The sequence below is a fragment of the Drosophila mojavensis genome, unplaced genomic scaffold (genome assembly GCF_018153725.1).
Source record: "Drosophila mojavensis isolate 15081-1352.22 unplaced genomic scaffold, ASM1815372v1 contig_231, whole genome shotgun sequence".
NCBI classification, from domain to species: domain Eukaryota; kingdom Metazoa; phylum Arthropoda; class Insecta; order Diptera; family Drosophilidae; genus Drosophila; species Drosophila mojavensis.
Window position 1 is genome coordinate 5,769,815 of NW_025318772.1, and position 20,586 is coordinate 5,790,400.

The window sequence follows — 20,586 nt, forward strand, 5'->3', positions numbered from 1 at the left end:
TGTTAGTATTTCTTTCATAGGTCAATGTCGTTCACAATGGACAACAGCTGATTGTGAAGGTTAACCAATACTATTTGTTGCTGCCCTGACTTTGCTTCTTCTTTATTACTGTTGCTATTTTTGCATCTTTACCCTCACCGTTGTGGCTCCGATGCCGCTGAGTTTATGCCTTAATCAATTTTGCTGCGTTGCGAAAATTACATCCAGTTGTTTTGAATAAACAAGCCTCTGTGCCGTTGTGCTGTGAATCATAGTGAGCGACCGACTTGTGCTTATCATTGAGTGCAATCTACCGCGCTATTCAGATAAGACAGGCGGTCTTTGAAAAATCGAATCGGCATAATACCAACCGTGTCTAAGTAAACAATTTACCAAAGCAGTCAGCGAGTATATGTGATAAGCTTAATAACGTTTGAAGCCGATACGCAAAATTAAAACTTAAACCCTTGGACACAAGAATTGCTTTGTTCTGCAGATTAATCGAATTCTATTACAAGTATATATGTACGAGGAGCTAAGATATTTGTCATGAGTAATCAACGGAGAATAGGGATTTGTGGCGCCACAACGACGCCGATTTCGATGCTGGTCATATTACTGGCGTTTATATGCAGTGCAACCGCTGGGGATGACGCAAATCAGCTGGTGAGTGACTGCCGAGAGATGGGTTGCAGGTGTAATGGGAGTGTTTTCTTTTTTTGTTTTCCATACTCTGTTTGGCTAACTGTGTTGTTAACAGTCCTACAAATTTCGTACTGCGCACTTGTTGCCATGTTAACAGGTAATAGACCGATACTGTTTAGATTTGTGGCCAGCAATGTATGTACATATACGTATGAGCTAAACCAAAGAGGCACCATTATAAAAAAGTATATTTATAGACATAAATATTTAAAACAAAATATATATAATGGTATTTATATGCCTATATATTTGAGATATATGTATAGAAATATTTGTATATATGTATGCTCATTGTATTTGTGCCATTTAGCCTTTGTTCTCTTTTTGTTAGTAATCAATCAGTAAAATGAAGATATCACTACAGAGCGAAAATGACTGTTAACAGTTAACAGTGAGCTAACAGATTGATAAGAATGGCGGCAATTTTAAATATTTCGTATACTTACAGGACTTCACATCGAGCGATTGCACTCTAACAGAGCCCGTCTACGGCAACAAGTTTGATTTCAGCAAACTGCGCTCAGATTTGGCGCATGTAGTGCGGAGCGTTAGCAATGATATCTTTGAGTTTAATGTGTGCAGCAACTTGACGTACCAGTGTAACAATGAGAGTAATGTGGCTGCTTGTCTCAAGAGACAGGGTAGAGAATATGTGCTCGGTAAGCGTAATATGATTCATTAAAAATACGCTTATTTTAATGATCATATTTCTTATGATCATAGGTCGCAAACATGAACTACATTATCATAATGGAAAAATGTATCTCAAGTATTTAAGTGGAGCGAAATGTGAGAACGGAACCACAGACCATCCAAACTATCAGCTTCATGTGATTCTCAATTGCGATTACACACTGGATAGCAATCCATTGCAAATAACTTCATTTGTAAGTGACCGTAACACCTTTTAATATAATTAGAACTATCATTTATCTGCAACTTTTTATAGGCTGAAGATACTTGTTCCTTCTATATTAACTATGACACTCCGATAGCCTGTTTACCGTTACCATATGATGCGCACTCCAATAGCTGCAGTGTGCCGTACACGAATACTGGGAACACATTCGATTTGATGGAGCTTAGCGATGTCAACTATAGAACCACTGACCGTCAAGGAAATTTCTTTATAATCAATGTGTGTAAGCCGGTGCTTTACGGCGAGAATACCATGTGCCCAGCCGGGAGCAGCATTTGTCTTTTTTCCCCTAAAGAGACCGATTTAAAAAAACGGTGTGTAAATATGGATTATTATTTATAAATTATCGAAAACTTAACTTCTAATGTTTTTATATTTATATTTTCAACATACTCTCAGTTTCATCAACTTCGGCAATGTACAGACGCAACCCGTATATAAAAACGAGCAGCTACTTTTGATACATAATTCGTCAACACCGTGTGCAGGAAATTCCAAATTGAACTATAGCAGTATTGTTAATTTCCACTGCGACAAAAATGTTATGGTTTGTTTTTGATAGCATAATCGTTAAGAGCTCGATGCATTGTATTTACTCATTTTTAGAACGCACATCCCGAATACGTGGGTCCGGATCAAGATGGTTGCACACACCAGTTCAACTTTATTACGCCGCTAGCGTGCAAGAATCTGAAGCCCTGTACGGCTAGGACCACGAGCAATGAGCTGTAAGTAGACCTTTTCCTGTACTCTACTGAGTATGTCACTTATTTGAATTTACTTCACAGCCTGGATCTCAGCGCACTCAGTAACCGTGCACCACACAAATTGTCCAAAGACGGGAAAACCTACAATGTGGCTGTATGCACCGGTGCCGGTTCACCATGCTTGGCGAATGGTGGTAAGTTGGTCATTTGTTGTCTGAATTATTAACGAAGTTTTTAAGTGCAGCCGCAGCAGCTGTCGACGTTGCACGTATGCCAGCATCCATCTCGCATGTTGCACGTCACATGAGCGCCAGGAAGAGTATAATTAAAATTTAACACTCGAGTGCTTAAGTTGAGGAAAAACTGTGTGTTATTCTTTAATCAGCTTAGTTTACTGCAAATAAGCTGGTTTAGTTCCAGGCTAAGATTCTAAATCCTTTAGTATTCCGTAAGCTATCTTTTATTTTTATTTACATGATTCGAAGCTCAAGGTGTAAAGTGGCAAGGAGAAACATGTGTATTTACATTGTCTTATTATGTTTTAAATTCATGTATTTTTCATTTTAAAATTAGCTTCGTGAGTGTACAAATATTTGTATGTATTTGATGACCTCAGCAAAGCTTTGTTGCTGTGTTCATACGCATATAATAAAACTTTAAAGGGATAGAGGATAATTTATAGTCATCTCTCGTGAATCGCTACACTTTGCAAAGAATTGCTAATATTTCCAAAAAACAAAAATGTTATACTATAGTAAACGAGAACAGTGAACATAATCCATATGGTCTGTTGTCAGAGTAAATGTGCCTGGGCTTAGCCGTGAAACATACAGAGCACACACATACACACAGTCCACCATTCTCCAACACGCACAGAATTGTGCCTGCATTTCTAGTTCTCTACAGACGCATTTCCGTTGGCGCGTCCTTTTCGTTTGTTGGACTGCTTCGCGGCTGACAGTAAAAACGTGGGCAGGGTATGGGAGTTGAGCTCGAAATCATGACCACCGCTGGGCCAAAACAAATAAATAAGCTTGCTCGCATTTGGCAACTGCCATTGCTATCCGAACCAGACACCGACGCGGATAGGCTTAAGGGCGAGACGCCTGCGGGACAACATTTGGCGGGGCACTACACGAAAATTTCATTTGTTAAGCAAATAGCAGACACGGTCACGCGAATCGCCGTGCATTCTATATGCAACTCTGGTATCTGGCGCCTAGATGACACTGACAGACGCCATATTGCTGCATGTAAATTCCGATGTTGTTGTATATATGTATGTATACTCTATGCGGTGTGTGCCAAAGTGGGTATACACTAGTTTGTAGCTAAGAGTAAGAGCTTGTAAGAGCTTAGTGTTAAGAGCTATTGTTATTATTTGAATGCATCAAATGAATATTCTTAAAGCATTGTCTGGTTTATGGAGTCTGGAGAGAGTCTATAGAGATCTTATAAAAGTATGTATGTGTATAGCTTCTGTTGCTTATATAGCAAATGTCATTGGAATTATTGTAGATGGATTAAGAGAGAGTAGCTCGCACGTCATGTTTTCACATTTGCAGTTTCCTTTCACAATTTGCTGATATTTTGTAGTTCTACAGTCGAACGCATTTTGCGTTGCATTTCGTACATGCAGACTGGCTGCAAGTTATAGCCATGGTTATGGCCAACAAGGCCGCCGAGTTAGTCGTAATAAAATGTTGTTAATTGCTTATGCCACACACGTTGCACGCTGTCATTTCATGTATTTTGAATTTTTAGATGTTTCAGCAGGAATTCGGGAAAACATTTATATATCGTTATTCGGATGTAAATGATAAATGATAAATGGTTGAATCGCATCAATATCAATTTACAAATGTTGTTTTTGTGTGCAACTCGTTTGTGTAGCTGATTCGACTACGGCGTAGAATTATCCCGTGGCTATGTTCATTTCGATCAAACTGTCGACAAGCGTCGAGTGATGCCAAAAACAAAACAATTGCAGTCCAGTCCCCAGCAGCAAAAATAAATGCACAGATCGTAGCCACTCCAAGCAGTTTGAAGAGTGTGTTTATTTTCCACATAGCGCAGCAGTTGGCAAGCTACAATCTTAATAATTTTCAATTTACATATACATATATTTATTTATATATGTATGTATATATTTTCCCCCCCAATATTTTCTAATATTGTTTTTTTTTTGTAAGCTGGCAATTTTTTTGTGAACGTTAGTGTTGTTTTGCTGTTGGGCAGATTCAATTTAGAGACACGCCCCATGCCTGACACTTGCCAGCAGCCCTTTCGTCCCAGGATGCGCCAGGATGTGCCAGCCAAGCAGCTACTAAATCGTTTATACATTTGTTTTCTACATTTTTCTTTGTTGTGCTGGCCAAGGTTTTGAGCCCTTTTCTTGGTGCTTTCTTTTATGTTCTCTGTTTTCTTATTGAAATTCGATTTGCTATACTTTCGTTTCGTTTTTGCTGGCCTGCCTTTTATTTCCCTGTCCATGCTAATGCTAAGTGTGTGTATATAAATATATATATACATACATATATGTAAGTATATGTATTATGCTATCAACTCTTAAATTTATTTGCCCTGGAACGAAACAAATTTAACTCTATCTTGGTTCTGGTTATAGTTAACTCCTTCTTAGAGTTGGAGCGATTTTAGCAATAGATTGTTTTTAGCTTTGGCCGTTGCATTGGCTTCTGGCCACACAATTTGCGGAGACCCATGGGCTCTAGCCAAGCAGTGATTGGATTGAAATTGAATTTGTGAGTGTTTTGTGGCGTAATTCACTTTCACATTTTTTGCTTGGTGTGACAGCAGATCAATATCCTTGGCTAATCTCGGCACGGAAATAATTTGAGACCCAAAAGGTGGACATCTGGGATGGCAGCAGTTGTGTCGCTTCACTCGTTTTCATTTGCGTTGCAAGGGTCAGTTGCACGTTGTCACACAGGACATGCACACACACACACGCACACATTCACATACAGATACTCGATGCTGGCACAGATACTTGTACGAGTATTGTCACGCTTCGACGAAATTCTCATTTATCAATTTGTTTGACAGTCGATTTCTTTTCAGCTCAAGAGCAAAAACCACATCAATTGACTTTTTGTTTAAACGGACCCAGTGCACCACTACCTATGTGGCCAAATCAAAAAGCCAACGATATCGATCAGATTCTATTGTGGTTCTTGTACTCGCTTCCTGCTGTGGCATCTGCAATAAAGCACGAAAGCAGACAAATAACAAAAAATAGCCAGGGGCAGCAGTGTGATAGATAGAAAAGGAGAGTGTACGATTGACTGGAATTACCATATTCTAGTCAAATCATAGTCAAACTCGAAATGCTGACCACTAGATGCATTTCAATCAAAATGAAGGAGAATAACTGATTTTCCGCTATAAATGCCATTCGATGCTGTATGTACATGCTAAGTAAATGTTATACATATGTATATGTATATGTATATGTAAATTTGATATGGGAATTGAGAGTGGAGCGATTTTCTGAAAATATATGGAATAGCCAGAAGAATCAGAAGTCACTTGATTTAAGCATGTCTATGCGTACCATTTATATGATAGACTACAATTTTATATGTATATGGTTAGTTAGTATACCCAATATGAGCTTGTCAAATTTAGCCTTTAATTGTGAATTTTATACACTCTTAAGCAATTCAATTATGGAAATTTGTATTATATTTATTTGGTTTGCATAATGTGCATCATATATCATTTTATATACACACATTTGTGTATTTGCCTACGGTCAAATATCATTTGTCACAGTCTTCATATAGAGCACAATTTGAGGTGGACGAAAACCAGAAGCAGTTGATAAGAGAATGGCGCAATAAACGGGGAAGAGAGCAACAATTAATTTTCCCTTTGATGGGCTGATGGACTCGGCTCTCATGGCAGGCGTTCCATTTGACGGCCATTTTGGTGAAGTGGGTGAATCAAAGGGGTGGTGCCACGTTGCTGGTGCCACGTTGCTGGTGCTCTGCTGTTCAGGGCGGCACTTGTCACAGTTTTTGTGAACATGTCTAACACACGCTGCAGCTCACTTGGCTTCCCTTGTGCACTTTCAGGCGCGTGTTATGAAGAGAATGGCGTAAGCTATGGCCTGGGCAACTTCAATGCGAATTTGCGTTTCAATCAGAGCGGGTCGGCGTATTTGTTGTACGAGGATGGCGTTAAATGCGACAACGGCAATCGTCGCTGGTCGACAAAAATCGAATTTGTGTGCGCCAGCAATGCAACGAAGGGCAGCTTGGACGCCGATGCTCTTCATATAATTGAGGACTCCAATTGCCAGTTGTTAATTCAATACTGGACGCCGCTCGCATGTCTGGAGCAGATTAGATGCACCGAAAAGAGCTATGTGGACAATTCAGAGGATGGCACTGGCGGCGGCGGCTATGAGCTATTCGACATAACACCCCTGATAAACAACTATGAAAATTATGAGGCCCGGGTCGCATTGCCAGACAACCAACAGCAGCAGGTGGCCAAAAATACGAAGGTGAGTGTGCCAGAGCTTGATTTCCCATTGGTGCTGCCGGTATCAAGCTGCCCATTTCTTTGTCTTTACAGTTCTTTCTGAATGTGTGCCGCCCATTAGTGCCGAAATACCAATTAGGCTGCGCCGGTGGCTCTGCTGTCTGCATGGCCAAAATGTCGGCAGCCGGTTCCCCAGAGGAGGAGGTTGTAAGTACCAGTCAAAGCGGCTTATAGCCTAAAGCCTAAGCTCTGGCGTATGTGTCACTTCTCATGTGTGCGTGTGTGTGTGTGTGTGTGTGTGTGAGAGTTGAATGCGTGTGTGTGTGTGCATGTGTGCACTGTGTATTGCCCGTAATTGGCGCCAATTTCACTGTGGCCAGTTGAATATTTTGGCGACTCATAAGCACATTCGTCCCTGCTAAATGGTTAAATTAGGCCATTAAGCCGTTTGGCCAAATGCCCAAAAAAATTTGTGGCGCCATTCATGCATTAAATATGCAGCAAATCCAGAGCCCCCTTGGCCAGTGGCCGCCTGTGACACACACAGTGGTAGTCAGTCAGTGGCCACTAGGCACCACTGAGTGACCAGTGGATTTGGTTACTTCATTAAGCGACGCAAATGTCCACCCGCCTGCCGTTGACAGCTGAAGAGAGCCGACTGTGGCCAGTCTCTAAAAGTTGCCTAATGCCACAAATTGTGAACACGCCCTCTTGTCCATTTTCCATCTAAGTTCCTTCCTTTGGCTCTCTCTGCTTGTGTGCCTGTGCTTGTGTCTGTGCCTGGGTATCCTGCTGTCCGAACTGCCGGCTGCTCGCAGCTTAAATAAGTACTTAAGCCCACAAAAGTATGCAATGAAATTCGCTTGAAATGAGATTTCAGATCATGCTACAAATTGCTCGCCGACATTGTCGGGTTTTTCTGCCACTCGAATGCATGAATGTGCTGAAATTTCCCCAAATGCTGTACAGTTGTAATCCATCTATTTTGGTGATTTTAATTTCTGCATTCATTTATATTTAAATACATGTATATATCAGCCCAAGCACTATTTATACTTTGTCGATTAGCAGCTCAATTTAACATTTGAAAGGCTCAGCTTTAGAGCAAATCATTATGAATCGCTTTGCTGGCATTGAGAAACTCTTACGCAATAATTATATGAATTATTATGCGCTGACAGAGCGACCCAATCATTGCCAGCGACACAGAATGCATACCGTATGCCACAGGCACTGTCCGCGATTCTCCCCCCTCGGAGCATAACTTTTATCACATGCCAGAGGCAAAAACAATGTTAAAGTTGTTAAAAAAATAAGCACGTACGCGCTGCAAATGACGAGGGGCATAGGGTCCCCGATTAGGGGATAGTGGATAGGGGGTTGGGGGTTGGGGGTTGGTGGTTGGCGATGTTGCGTGGCTCGCGTTATTCGTGAATGTAACGTGGCAGAAGGCAACGGAACGGAACGGAAGGATATGGCAAAATGCGGCTATGGCGTTGACGCTGGCGTAAAAATATGTGCACATACACATTCAGATAAATATGTATATATGTATATAAATATATATGTATATGTATCTGCATATATAACTGTAAAAAGAGCTTTTAGCGGCCAACAGCCATCACAGTGGTTACCCCACACACAAAACCTTTCTGGCCTGGAGTTGAACGCTGTATGAAGAAATGTGTGTGCCCCATGCGACGTGCTGTGCAGAACATTTCCGGCTGTTGGGGTGACGCAAGGGGAGAGGCAGAGGGAGAGAAGGCGGCAGAGACTGTTGTCGATTGGGGCAAAGTGCCGTCGGCTTTGTTTGCATGCCGCTGGCCTAGAAATAACGTAGCCATGGTTATATATTTTTCTAAAATTTATATTGCTTTATTTGCACAGCAGGCGCACACATACATGCCGTCACAGACACACACACACACATATGGACACACACTCGCACGCAGCGTGTCGCTGGTGGCTGCAGCTGCTGCTGCTGCTGTTGCTGTTGACATTTGCGCCACGTTTTGCATTTTGAAAATGCTCCGTTTTCAGCGGCATTTCGTGTGCGGAAACGGAAATGTGCTGCTAGCTGCTGGCGCGCACTTGAGCGGGCAACTCTTTACTTTAACCAGCCACCCCCGGCCGATCAGCCGGTGGGGCGTGGTGGTGTTTGGGGCCACCCACTCATTGACAGTTGTCAAATGTCGAAAGTCGTTTGGCTTCTGGCTGCCTCTTCTTCATCCGATTTGCACTCTAGCATTTGCAGATATTTTAATGTGCTGCCAGCTGCACATCCTAAGCCATATCCTTGAGACCCATTGACTTGGCACATTTGATTTTCGAACTGTCACTGCTTGTGCAACTGCTGCAGCTGGAGCTCATTGTCATGCAGCGTCTTTAGCGAATGTTGCAAATTTGACTGTGGCATGTGCCTCGCATTGCCAAGTTGCCTGCAACCTGTTAATGGCTTTTCCAAACACTAAAGGAAGTAGAGAAGAAAAGAAACTAGTTCGAGCCAAGTCTGTTGCAATTTATAGAATTTGTTCGGCTAATAATTCGAATGCCCTTTAAGCCAGGCTAACACATTTTTGGTTTCATTTAACAGACATTTGCTTGATGTTCAGCATGTAGCAATTGAGCTACATACATACACACACACACACACATACATATACACTCACATGGCAACATTTTGGGGCGTCCGTTTGGCTAGCCATGCCTTTGGCCTGCGTGTCGCCACAGGATATTTGATGCTAATGCCTCACGCTCTCTCTGCCAATGTCCTGCGCTCGGCTCTCCAAATGCTGAACTTGCACAAATCTTTATTGCTTTCAAACTAAAGCTTCAGCTTTAGCTTTTCCTGCCTTAAAGTTTTCGTTCTATATTTATTTTTGTTGTTGTTGCTTTTATTAACTCGATGAAGTTTTAGCAGCAAATACACAACGGGCCACTTCCATGTATGCTCTGCCGGGACTGAAGTACTTCACTTTCAGCAAGCAATTGGTCCTACAAATAACTAAAAGATACTTTTGAGTGCAAAAATTCCATGAAAATTGTTGCGACAGCACATTTCAAATCGCCTGAGTCGTCTCAGTTGCTCATACTCTATTTTCCATTGGTCACATCTTTCATTTTCCTTGTGGGCTATGCCTTTAATTAGAGTTCAATCGAGATGCGACTACTCCCACACGACCTGAGCAGTTTCATTTTAGTTTGGCTGAGCTGCTTTTCAATAAAAACAACTTTGCTTTGTTTTCTTGCTCTTTGTTGAGTATGTTTTGTATTTTTGTTGTTTGTTTTTGCTTTGGCTTTTGCTTTTGTTGTGTATAGATCAAACTTTTATTTTACAACTTATTTATTTGGTATCTGCAAACAATTAAGCTTACTTATTATTTCTTGTTGTTGTTATTGTTGTTGTGCTGCCTGGCCCGGTCATCGCTTTCTGTATTTCTCTCCAGCTCGCTGCTGCTGAGTGAAAAGTTCACGAAACTTGAAAGAAAATATAAACAATCGGCCAGGAAACATAGACAAACAGGACTCGCCTGCTTGTTCCAATGCGATAAGAAAGTTTTTCAATAAATTTTGAAACAGAAAGTTCCTCAAAACTTGCCGTCCACAGTTAAGCTGATAAGCTGGCGCCAGCTCAACATACATACATATATAGTTATATATATACATATATAAACCCATGCTCCTGTCCAGCCATATCCAATGCTAATAAGGATTGCCAGCTGAAGGACATTCCTAGATGCTGCTGCTGCTTGTTTGCTGATGCCGCATTAGTTCAGATTTTGAGTTTTCAATAGATTTCCAATGGGACAGAGGTGGCCGGAAAGCAGGGCAAAAAACTGCCAGCTAGCGTAACGGTTAGCAATAAATAATAGAGCAAACTGCTTAAACCTTGCCTGAGCTGCATACGAAATGAGTCTGTGCTGTCTGCCCGCCAGTGGCTAATACGTTTAAGATGAGACGACAACATGTGCAACGTTTGCCACCATCGACGTCGCTGACCCGGGGCATAAATCTTGTGCCACTCGAGCACCATTGCCATGGTGCTGCAACGGCTCCAGTTTGGACATTAAGCGCACGTCGCCAGTTGAATGCCCCGACTGGCTAGCTGGCTGCCTAGTTGACTGTCTCTGCTGCTGCTGCTGCTGCTGCTGACAATATTTAAGCTGCCTGCTCGCCGGCAGCAGCGGGGGGAACGACCAAGCGGAGAGCGCAGGAGAGGCAGCAGTTGGCGCGTGCTGTTTGCCCTGATGGTGGGTGTTGCCGGCGCCTGTTGCAATCGAAGCGCCATTGAGCAGGCGACAAAAAGGTCGATTATTGGGCAATTTGCACAGCTAGTGTCTGGCTAAGGACCTGGCATCCTGTTGTCCTCGGCTCAAGCGAGTATTATTACTGCACCACAGACCATTAAATTGCCAGTGCTGCCATATCAGTGTTATATAGATCTAATTAGCTATTCACACTTAATGGAATAGCTGACTCTAATGCATGGCCTAACTCTTTAACCTGGCAGCTATCGAATACTGATCAGATATCAGCTTTGTCGCCTGACCCATTGAAATCTTTGAAAAACCATCCATTAAATTGTCGTTTGTACTGCATTGACTGTTCGAGGGGCTATTGCCTGTCAAGGGCCATAACGTTTTGTCCTTCCGTTCGTGCGCTTATCGCTTCATCGTGACAATGTGCCCATCGATATATGGGCTACTCAGACGCATGTCCTGCTCGAACAACAACAGCAGCAACAGCAACTGCTATGCCAATTGTCAGCAGGCAATGCCAAATGGGAGAGCGACGTAAACGTGGCTGGAGATAGCGACTTGAAGTTATTTGCGGCAATCTCAGTCATTAAGTTCGACATGTGTTCGAGCAGTCGTTGCAACAGGCAGCAGACAAAGCTATTTGACACTTTCATCCATAACTCCATTGGCATTCTCTCATTCCTCTGTCTGTGATTGCAGAGCCTTGGCTTCCCGCTGATTAGCTTGGCGGCCATCAACCGCACCACCGTTCAGTTGTTATACTTGCATGGCGATCCCTGTCCCACTGACAGGGCCACGAATCTATCCACGACGATACGCTTCAGGTGCAACATGCGGTCAGGACGAGTAAGTACGGAGGACAGGTGTCAACCTCACCTGTGGCCACTTTAAATGCTGCGCCGGCATCAACATTGTTTAACCCATTGCAGGGACAGCCAGTGCTGAGCTCCATTGATGACTGCAACTATCACTTTGACTGGGACACAAGCGTCATTTGTCCGCCGCATGAGTGTAGCTTTAGCCCGGACTCGTGTGAGATGGTGCAGGATGACCTGGGCATGCGCTACAACTTTAAGAACTCCTCCTTTACCAAGGATGGTAAGATTGCGGTGAGTTTCCATTTAAATGACGCACATATTGTTCTGTCTTCTAATTGAATTCCATTTTGTTAGATCGACAACAAAAATAACAAACTGGAGTTAAATGTGTGCGGGGAGCATCGCAAGGCCATGACGGACTACTCGCAGGATTTGGTAAACTTGTTCTTCACTCACGATCTGCCTGGATGCGGCAAGGAGGGTGAGTCTATCAATAAGCTAATTCGATTATCATTTTGTGTGTTTTCTTTTTGAAGAGTTGCTGCTTGTCGCTTGTCGTTTCCGCGTCCGTTTCCGTTTCCATTTCCACTTCCGTTTCCGTTTGTACTTCCGCTGGCGCAACACGCGCATTTCCGCACGCCATTTGGTTGGCCACCTTTTTTTCTCTCGCAACTGTTGACTTTTGAGCTGTTTTTGGATAATGGCGAAATCGCATTAGAATTGGCGTTCAGCCCAATGCACTTCCGTTTTCCTTATCTGTCGGCCCTCACGGCCCATAACCCTTCCTCTCTCACACACATACAATCTCGACTACGTCAACATCTTTAATTTTTTTGTGCCCACTTTTGGGCGCCATTGCAGTGCACTATGGGTCAAAAGCCCGATTTTTTGGAAAAAAGTCTTATTTTCAAGTTGAAAAAATTTACAAAATTTAAATGCCAATCTATTAGGAATACTCTATATATAAATGTTACATACTCAGAATTTCAACAGAGGCGCGATCTGCTAACAAAACTGTTGTTAAACAGAGCTGTTATGCATGACACGCATTATCAGTTTTGTAAAAAACTTTGTATGAATTTCAATGGCCAATTGAAATAAAAATAATGGCAATTAGATTCAAATTTTTAGTGGAAAGTATGAAATAGGGCTTGTTCTTTGTTTTTACGTGTTTGTGTTGTCCAAAATCTATATGTGATGTGAAGTTTTGTGTTAGTCAAAAAGCTGTCTTTGACATCATTTAAAAAAAAATGTTTGTCTTTGATAAGAGATAACTTGTGTTTGTAGCATTTTGTAGCAATGAAACTACGCCCATTTTATAGAGTATTCAATTCCGAACTAAGACCTATAAGTTCAACGTGCACTTTTGCGCACTTTTTGCGCAATTTCATTTTTCAGCAACTAACCTCGTTTCAGATGAGGAAGACGAAATAAGCATGTCCGAAAGGCAGGAATTTTCAAATTTTGAGGTTTATGGCATGCTAACTTCAGATAATGAAGAATACGATGATTAACAATAAAAGAGATATATTTTAATGTTATTTGTGCTTCAAATCATAAAATATAACCTTTTATTCCATGAAAAAATTTTTCCCCAACTTCTACATATAAAAACTATATGATATAGTTAACCGATTTTGATAATTTTTTTACAGGGTCTTTAAAACATGACAATACACCTAATATATGAATTTGGTGTAAATAACTTAAGAAGTAAAAAAGTTATGACAGCTAATAATATGAAAGAGGGGCGGTGCCACACCCATTTTTTCATCACAAACGCGTGTTGCTAACGAAAGTCAACTGCAAAAAGACAAATTTAATTATCTTGACTGGTTCAAAAGTTATTAATTAATTCCAAAAAAACGGGCTTTTGACCCATAGTGCAGTGCACTGCGACACTTTTTCGCGCTGCGCTTGTCGCCATTTTTTTATCCCCGGGGTTTTTTGTGTGTTATCTAACAGCATTTTACGTCCCGTCGGCAACAAAAACGTAAAGCACTTGAAATCATCAGGATAGGCGAAAAAAAAAACTAAAGAAAAAATAATGTCATTGTCGTGATAATGCGGTTAAATAATCTCCTTGGAAACAAGAGCGTTTGAATGCCCTATAAGTAAAGCATGAGTAGTAGCGTTAAGGGGTATACTAAAACTATTCAACTGGTCTATAATACTTGATGATGAACATATAAATTAACAGCGATACATTCATTCATTCGTCGATGTGATTTTGGAGAATCTTTATCATCTTTACAGGGTATCTCTGAGTAGCGCATTTTGTAGAACCTAATATTATTTTTATGTTTCTGCCTTTGCTGCTGCATTCGAGTCATGAATATTTAAAAGGCCACACACAAAACATTTGCGACTTTTGTGGAGTGTTTCGTACATGGCCATGATTTTTATTGGCAAAAGCGTGTGAAACTTAAAAAAAAAAAAAAAAAAAAAAAAAAACAAAGCAAAGAAAAAAACATGTGACTGTGCCATTGAATAAAACTTTTTGTTTGCTATGTCAATGGGCAATAAAACTGACAATTTAATTATGACAACGTTCTCGTAGTCATTAAAAACTCTTTTTGTCATCCCATTTTCAAGCCTGTGGCTGGCAATCTGCAAGCGATCAGGCAACTCGAATACACCCACTGACATGTAAAATACGAATGTAAGGACTGAGGGCTGGGCCGAAGCTGTTCGACTGTGCGGCTAAGCCTAAATCCCACAATAGTGCGCCTCCCTTCGTGCTGGCTGTTGGAGTGCAGATTTTTGCCAACATACATATATATATATATATACACAAACACACGCACACACTCACACGCACCCACACCGACAGGGAATGCTGTGCATTTGAACGACAACAGCAGCAGCAGCAGTAACAACAGCAACAGCAACAACAAAGGCAAACCCTCGGAGCCCCTGCGCCACCTCGTCTCCCTTGCCACTCATATCATGCGGCTTTTGTTGTCGTCTCCAGTGATAATTATTTTTGGCTTTTATGTGATAACTTTGCAGCAGAGGAAGGCCCCAAAACCATGGAGCCCGTAGTTTTGGTTGTATGGCCAGGCATTTGGAATATGATAAGGATTCATTTAAGCAATGTTGCTGCTGTTGCCCTCGTTCAGCTATGCCCCAGTTGCGTTGCGTCCTGTGCTCTGTTGTTTGTTGGTCAATTAAAATAAAATGCCGCTTTGTTTTGAGTACGGCTTTCTCTGGTTTTCATCACTTTTTATTAGGGTCAATTATGTGGTTCGGCTTGCTCTGTTTTCTATTATTATTGTATTGTTTTTTTTTTTTTTTTTTCTTTTGCTTTGCTCTTGGTAAGAAGCTTCATTTCAACTAATTAAAACCGTATACTCTCTGTTCTATTTTTATGGCAGGCAAGATGAATGTTCACATGCGTGTGATATGCAGCCACAAAACTGAGAGCTCCTTCATCGTAACAAATGTGAGTATCAAATTTGTTTGGTAATTAAATCAAACCTAGGCTAAATTTAAAAGTAATTTTAAAACTGTGTTCTCAGTTTCCTGCTGCTGAATCAACATTGCTCAACAGCAATATTAATTTAGCTATGACCTGGTTGATTTTTATATATGAAATGGCATCATTTTTCAAATTGTTTTCAGCTCCAGTGAATATTTGTTTAATATTTCTTTTATATTTGGTTTTCTTTTTTTTCTTTTTTGGTGATTGCGGACATAAAAAGCCGAAATGCTTAAGTTGAAAAATATCATGCTAAATACTTTGCAAATTCCAAGACAAGTGGATAAGAGCTGTAAGAATCGTTGTTGCGAAAAGCGTAGCATACATTTGTGCGCAGAGGGAGAAGCACATTAAATTGACATGGGAGACGCAACAAGGCGAAAACCTCGAAGTGGATTTAGCATACATTTTGACATGCTATAGTGTGTTTGTGTGTGTGTGTGTGTGTGTATGTATGCAGTCCATGTCCTGCTGCCATCTGCGGCAGTTTCTTGGGCAAAGTCTGCCCAGGAGCTGCTGCGCGGCTGCTTCAAAGTAAAAATGTATAAGAAATATGCAGAAAAAGGGGCGCACAGCGTAGCACAACTGGGCGCAAAACAATGTGGCAGGTGTCCTTTGTTATGCTTACCACTTGGCAAATCCGCTTTGCCAGCTAGCCAGCCTTGTTGTTGCTGTTGCTGTTGTTACTGTTATTCAACAAAAATGTTGCCTACCAACCTGTGCGGCTTTTGGTTTTGTCAGCTACTGCTGTTCCTTGCTTGGGTGTCTGTTGCCTTTGGTTGTTGTTGTTGTTGTTGTAGCGGCTGTTACTGCTGCTGATGTTGGCGCTGCTTTTAGCCCGCGAGGCGTGCTATTGTTTTGACCTGAGCCTTTGTTGTCTTGAACAATCACAGCTAAAAAATGCACGTGCCTGACTCGCTACAGCTACAACATGTTGTTGCCCCCTTTCATGGGGTCTCGGCCTTTGCCATTGATTGTTTTTTTTTTTTTTTTTTTTTTTTTTTGTAGCTAGTCTCTTTCTCTCAGTGTCATTGTTAGTTAGTTAGTTGTTTTGGCTTTTGATTACGCCTTTGTCTGACGCTGACTGGCGCTGACCCCGTGTTCTTTGCTGTTGCTTTTTGTTTATCAAAATGCTGCCATAGCTGCAGCTGTTGCACTAGCATAGAGGAACTTTAATTCCTGTGTGCAGACCCGAACTTGGCCTAGAGTTTATTGTTTAGGCAGATGTTGAGAGACTACAAAAAATATTTAAAATACGCCACTTTATTTTTAAGACTAGCTCAATGGAATATTGAATATGCTTTTATTGCAATATCTGTAGATTAATTTATTTTTGTCAGCATTGCGCATTGTCGTTTTGTGTTTTCCGTTCAATTTCTAAATTGATTTTGTGTTCTGTGTCCATTACATAGATGGGACATACGTATATAAAGGGATGACCGCATGTCACGGCGAAATTGTCAATTTGCAGCACCTCGTAATTAGTGGTCCGACCGGCGCTGGCAACTTTATTAGCCTGTTTCGGGGAACTGCCGAAAATGCAGCAATTAGTGCCTGAGGTTTAATAAAACACACGCATACTCGCACACACACGCTCGTACACATACCAACACCAACACACACACACACACGCACACATGTATATAACTGTTGTAGTCCATTACGCACAAATTGCGAAAGGATACGCCGTTAGCAATTGAAAATATTTGCCTGACCATTTTGCGATAGTCTCTTTCTCTCTCTCCCTGTGTGTGTGTGTGTGTGATGAGTGTTGGGTTATTTTTATTGTGTTTGTTTCTGTTTACTCGGGCCCTCTCTATGGCGTATGTTGCTAGTTGCAACAGTCGTATGTGGCGCAAACCAATTGACCCAAATTTAAACCAGTTCACAAATAGCTGCAAGCTGCTTGCAACCGAGCACGCTGTCGCATGGGGCTGAGCTGTGGATCTAAAACTGGGTCCTGCCACCGGGATATGGATTGGTAATGGTAATCACACAAGCACATACACACACACACACACATGCACACGCATGCACACACACGCACGCACACACAGCACCTGCTGGCAAGTTGGGTGTGTTTGCCTGATTGCGGTTAATTGCATTACACACTTGATGGAGGTGTTATTAATTTCATTTCTTTGCCAAGTGCACGTAATGACATTTCGGCTCGCTTCGTCGGCTCTCTCCGTCTGTCCTCTGTTTGACATACGTTTCATGCTCAATTAGCTGTGAGCAAACAGGTTTCAACTGCTTATTAATTTGCATTTTACAATTAAGCAAAAATAAACGGTTTCTGTTTGTGTTAGATCACATGGATGCGACTCTGTTCCTTAACAAATTGAATTTCACAACACTGTTTAACCTATTGGAAACGTATGGCTCGTTAGTTTGCAGAGTTAACTGTAATTACTGAACTACAATTGATCAAGTTAGCCTCTTAATTGACCCTGTAAGGGAAATCTTCGTGTCCACGCTAGAGAGGGTCGCTTGACCATATATTTTACTGAGAATATTTGTATAGTTGTCTTTATTAAATTTAATTGAAACATGGACTTGGCAGCAAATATCCCCCCAATACCCGAAAACAGGAGTGGACAACTTTTGTTCGTCTGCGTATTGGACACACACAATTTTCACACGGTCACTTACTTACGGGCTCTGCCCCTCCCCTTTGCAGCTGTAACAACAACAGCAACACACGTAAAACGGTAGACCATATACTTGACCAATGCCCAACCTACCAACGGGAGAGGATAAGACTCTTCGGCAACACACCTCCTACCACACTACTTACCGAACCTACATCTGTAAATATTAATTTAATTGTTAAGTTTATAAATCTTTGTAATATTTTTCATCCAATTTAACTTCCAACATTCACGTCGATGGCCCTCGTAGCTAGCACGTTTAATAATTTTTAGATTTATATTTTTTATATTATCTAATAAATAAATAATAATAATAATTGAAACATGTCTGACATATTGCACAGTTAATGAATTCGCTTTTACTTTAAATTTAAATGAATCCGACTTGTCACAAGCGTCGCTTAATGCTGATTTGTAAATTGAACAGAAAACCTTGCGTCTCCACTGCGGTTATTTGTTTAACTTTCAGCTGTAATGCGCGCCCGCATGCAGACAAGTTCCATGCAGTTGCAGCGAGCGGTAAACAACATCAAACGCAGGCAAACATACACATGCACACAGCACTCTGTTATTTTTTTGTTGTTGTTGTTATTGTCCTTCGTTTTGGGCAGATGGCAAGCGCAAGCGGAACAAAAGGCAACAACGGACTTGTCTGGCGAATGTTGTCGAAAAATTAGCGATTCAATGAAATGGGATTTTAAATGGCTGCAAACTTTTTAATGCGTCTACCGGCGTCCTGCGCGTCGTCCTGCGCTGCGTCGTCGTCCTCGACATGTTTTAGTTTTTGTGTCTGGGGCGGCGCCACGGCCGGGTGCGCGACCCAGGATGCCGGCAAAGTTGTGCAACGCGAGTTTTTGCCACTTGCAGTTGCCAGTTGCAGCCGCCGCAAAAGTTTTTAAATTATGCGCACATTTGCCGTGCCTCGTTGCCGTTGCCGTTGCCTTTGCTCCTCCTGCTACTGCTGCTGCTGCTGTTGCTGCTTCTGTTTCTGTTGCCATGTTCTGGCCCTTGTTGCTGCTCGTCGGACGCGCCGGAAATGGTCTTTGGCCGAAAGTGTTACACGCAGCGTGCAGCCGGACGGATGGCGTGCGACAATGTCCCTGAAGTTGGAGCTGGGAATGGGAATGGGAATAGGAATGAGCATGGGCATGGAATGGAAGCTTGGGCAAAACTCTGCGTTGTGGTTGGGGCAGTGCAAACAAGTTGCCAGCAGTTGTTGTTGTTGCGCCACAATTTGCAGCGCTCTTTTGTGAGCGGCAAAGGGTCGAGCGCAGACCGATGCACAACGAGCAATTGCTTTTCTGTTGGAATTTATGTATTTTTCCCATATCAATTTAGTTATTTATTATTTTTCTTTGCACTTAATGAAGAAAGTTTCTAATTACAAAAATCTTGTTTGTAGGACACGCAGTGCAGCTTGCTCTATGTGCAGCGCACACCGAGCATCTGTTCGTTCCTGAGCCTCAGCGTGCCACCACAGGATGAGAGTGGCAGCAGCAGTAGCAGCAGCAGCAGTACTACTAGTACAACAACAAGCACCCCCAGCAGCACGCATGCAACGCCAATGGGTAAGAATGAAGAAGCAGCAACCACTGCAGCATCCACCGTAAAGGCAGCTATTGCTAGCCCCTCGGCCTCTGTGGGCAGTAAGTGCAGCTAGCCAAGCTACTTTGGCAGCATCATTCATAGCCATGCGTATTTACAGCCATACTGGGCCTTATTCTGTCTGTGACGTTCTTTGTGGCATGCATTGGAATGTTTGCCATTTCGCCGGCTCGAAGGCAACGCGTGCGTAGACTGTTCCGTCGCAACAACTCGTCGGTGCGATATTCCACGGTAAGATATTAAGCGTGTAACAAGTTGTTGCATTTCTGTACTATCAATGATTCCCATTGAAGGTGCAGTCAAACGAGGAAGCTAATCTGCTGCTGGAACCCAATGGCGAGTTCACTGAGAGCGACGACGATATGTTACTTTAGAAGGCTAAGCCGAGGGAAAAGGCTGTGCTGATTGCTATAAACATTTAACCAAGTGAGACAAGATTTAGAAAAACTATTTAGTGAAAAAAAAAAAGACATGAGAAGAAAGTTCAACACCAAAGACATAAAACGCAACTGATTGTGAATTAAAAACTGATAGTAGTAACAAGTAACGAATCGCAGTGAGGAAAGCTAATCATATACTTAATTATGTACAATACGTCTAAATGACAACGACAAAACAACAAATCCAATTAACGGATCAATGTCTAAATGATCTTATATATTTTATATACCTGCACTTAAAATATGTAAAGGCAAAGTCCCTGCAAAGTCCTTTAGCTCTATCCTTATATACCACATAGTTTAATGCAGAGAATTGCATGCGACAATTGCTTTGTGACTCGTAAAGTATTTTTCCAAGCATTATTATTTTTTAAATGGGTGACTGAACTCATCTAAATCCTAACCAAAAGATCTTAACCTTTTTGTAAATTTTTGAAATTTTCGGGTCAAGCATTAACAGAGTTTTCTGTTTTCATTGCTGTTTACTTTTTGTATTTTTATCGTGTGACATGA

At 41.7% G+C, this 20,586-nt stretch overlaps 1 protein-coding gene across 3 annotated transcripts; it reads left to right on the forward strand.

Moving 5' to 3' along the window:
* The first annotated feature begins 111 nt into the window (after positions 1-111).
* LOC6575098 (cation-independent mannose-6-phosphate receptor) lies at positions 112-20,556 on the forward strand. 3 transcript variants are annotated; one of them, XM_002001080.4, is made up of 16 exons: positions 112-645; positions 1,133-1,343; positions 1,408-1,571; positions 1,634-1,917; positions 2,003-2,150; positions 2,210-2,331; positions 2,392-2,504; positions 6,408-6,841; positions 6,913-7,026; positions 11,778-11,924; positions 12,008-12,187; positions 12,251-12,377; positions 15,274-15,341; positions 19,431-19,674; positions 19,734-19,864; positions 19,927-20,556. In XM_002001080.4, exons 1-16 carry the CDS (start codon positions 529-531, stop codon positions 20,005-20,007), a joined length of 2,685 nt encoding a protein of 894 aa, XP_002001116.1. In that variant the 5' UTR covers positions 112-528; the 3' UTR covers positions 20,008-20,556. The 3 variants fall into 3 exon arrangements, with proteins under 3 accessions (XP_002001116.1, XP_015023324.1, XP_015023325.1); XM_015167838.3 differs by having other exon boundaries at positions 19,933-20,556; XM_015167839.3 differs by having other exon boundaries at positions 19,431-19,596.
* Positions 20,557-20,586: the final 30 nt, after the last annotated feature.

Coding starts and splice junctions, on each gene's coding strand:
- LOC6575098 (XM_002001080.4), top strand. CDS start 529: ATGAGTAATCAACGGAGAATAGGGATTTGTGGCGCCACAACGACGCCG. Junction 2,505..6,407: donor ACCATGCTTGGCGAATGGTG/GTAAGTTGGTCA, acceptor GTGCACTTTCAG/GCGCGTGTTATGAAGAGAAT. Junction 11,925..12,007: donor GCAACATGCGGTCAGGACGA/GTAAGTACGGAG, acceptor AACCCATTGCAG/GGACAGCCAGTGCTGAGCTC.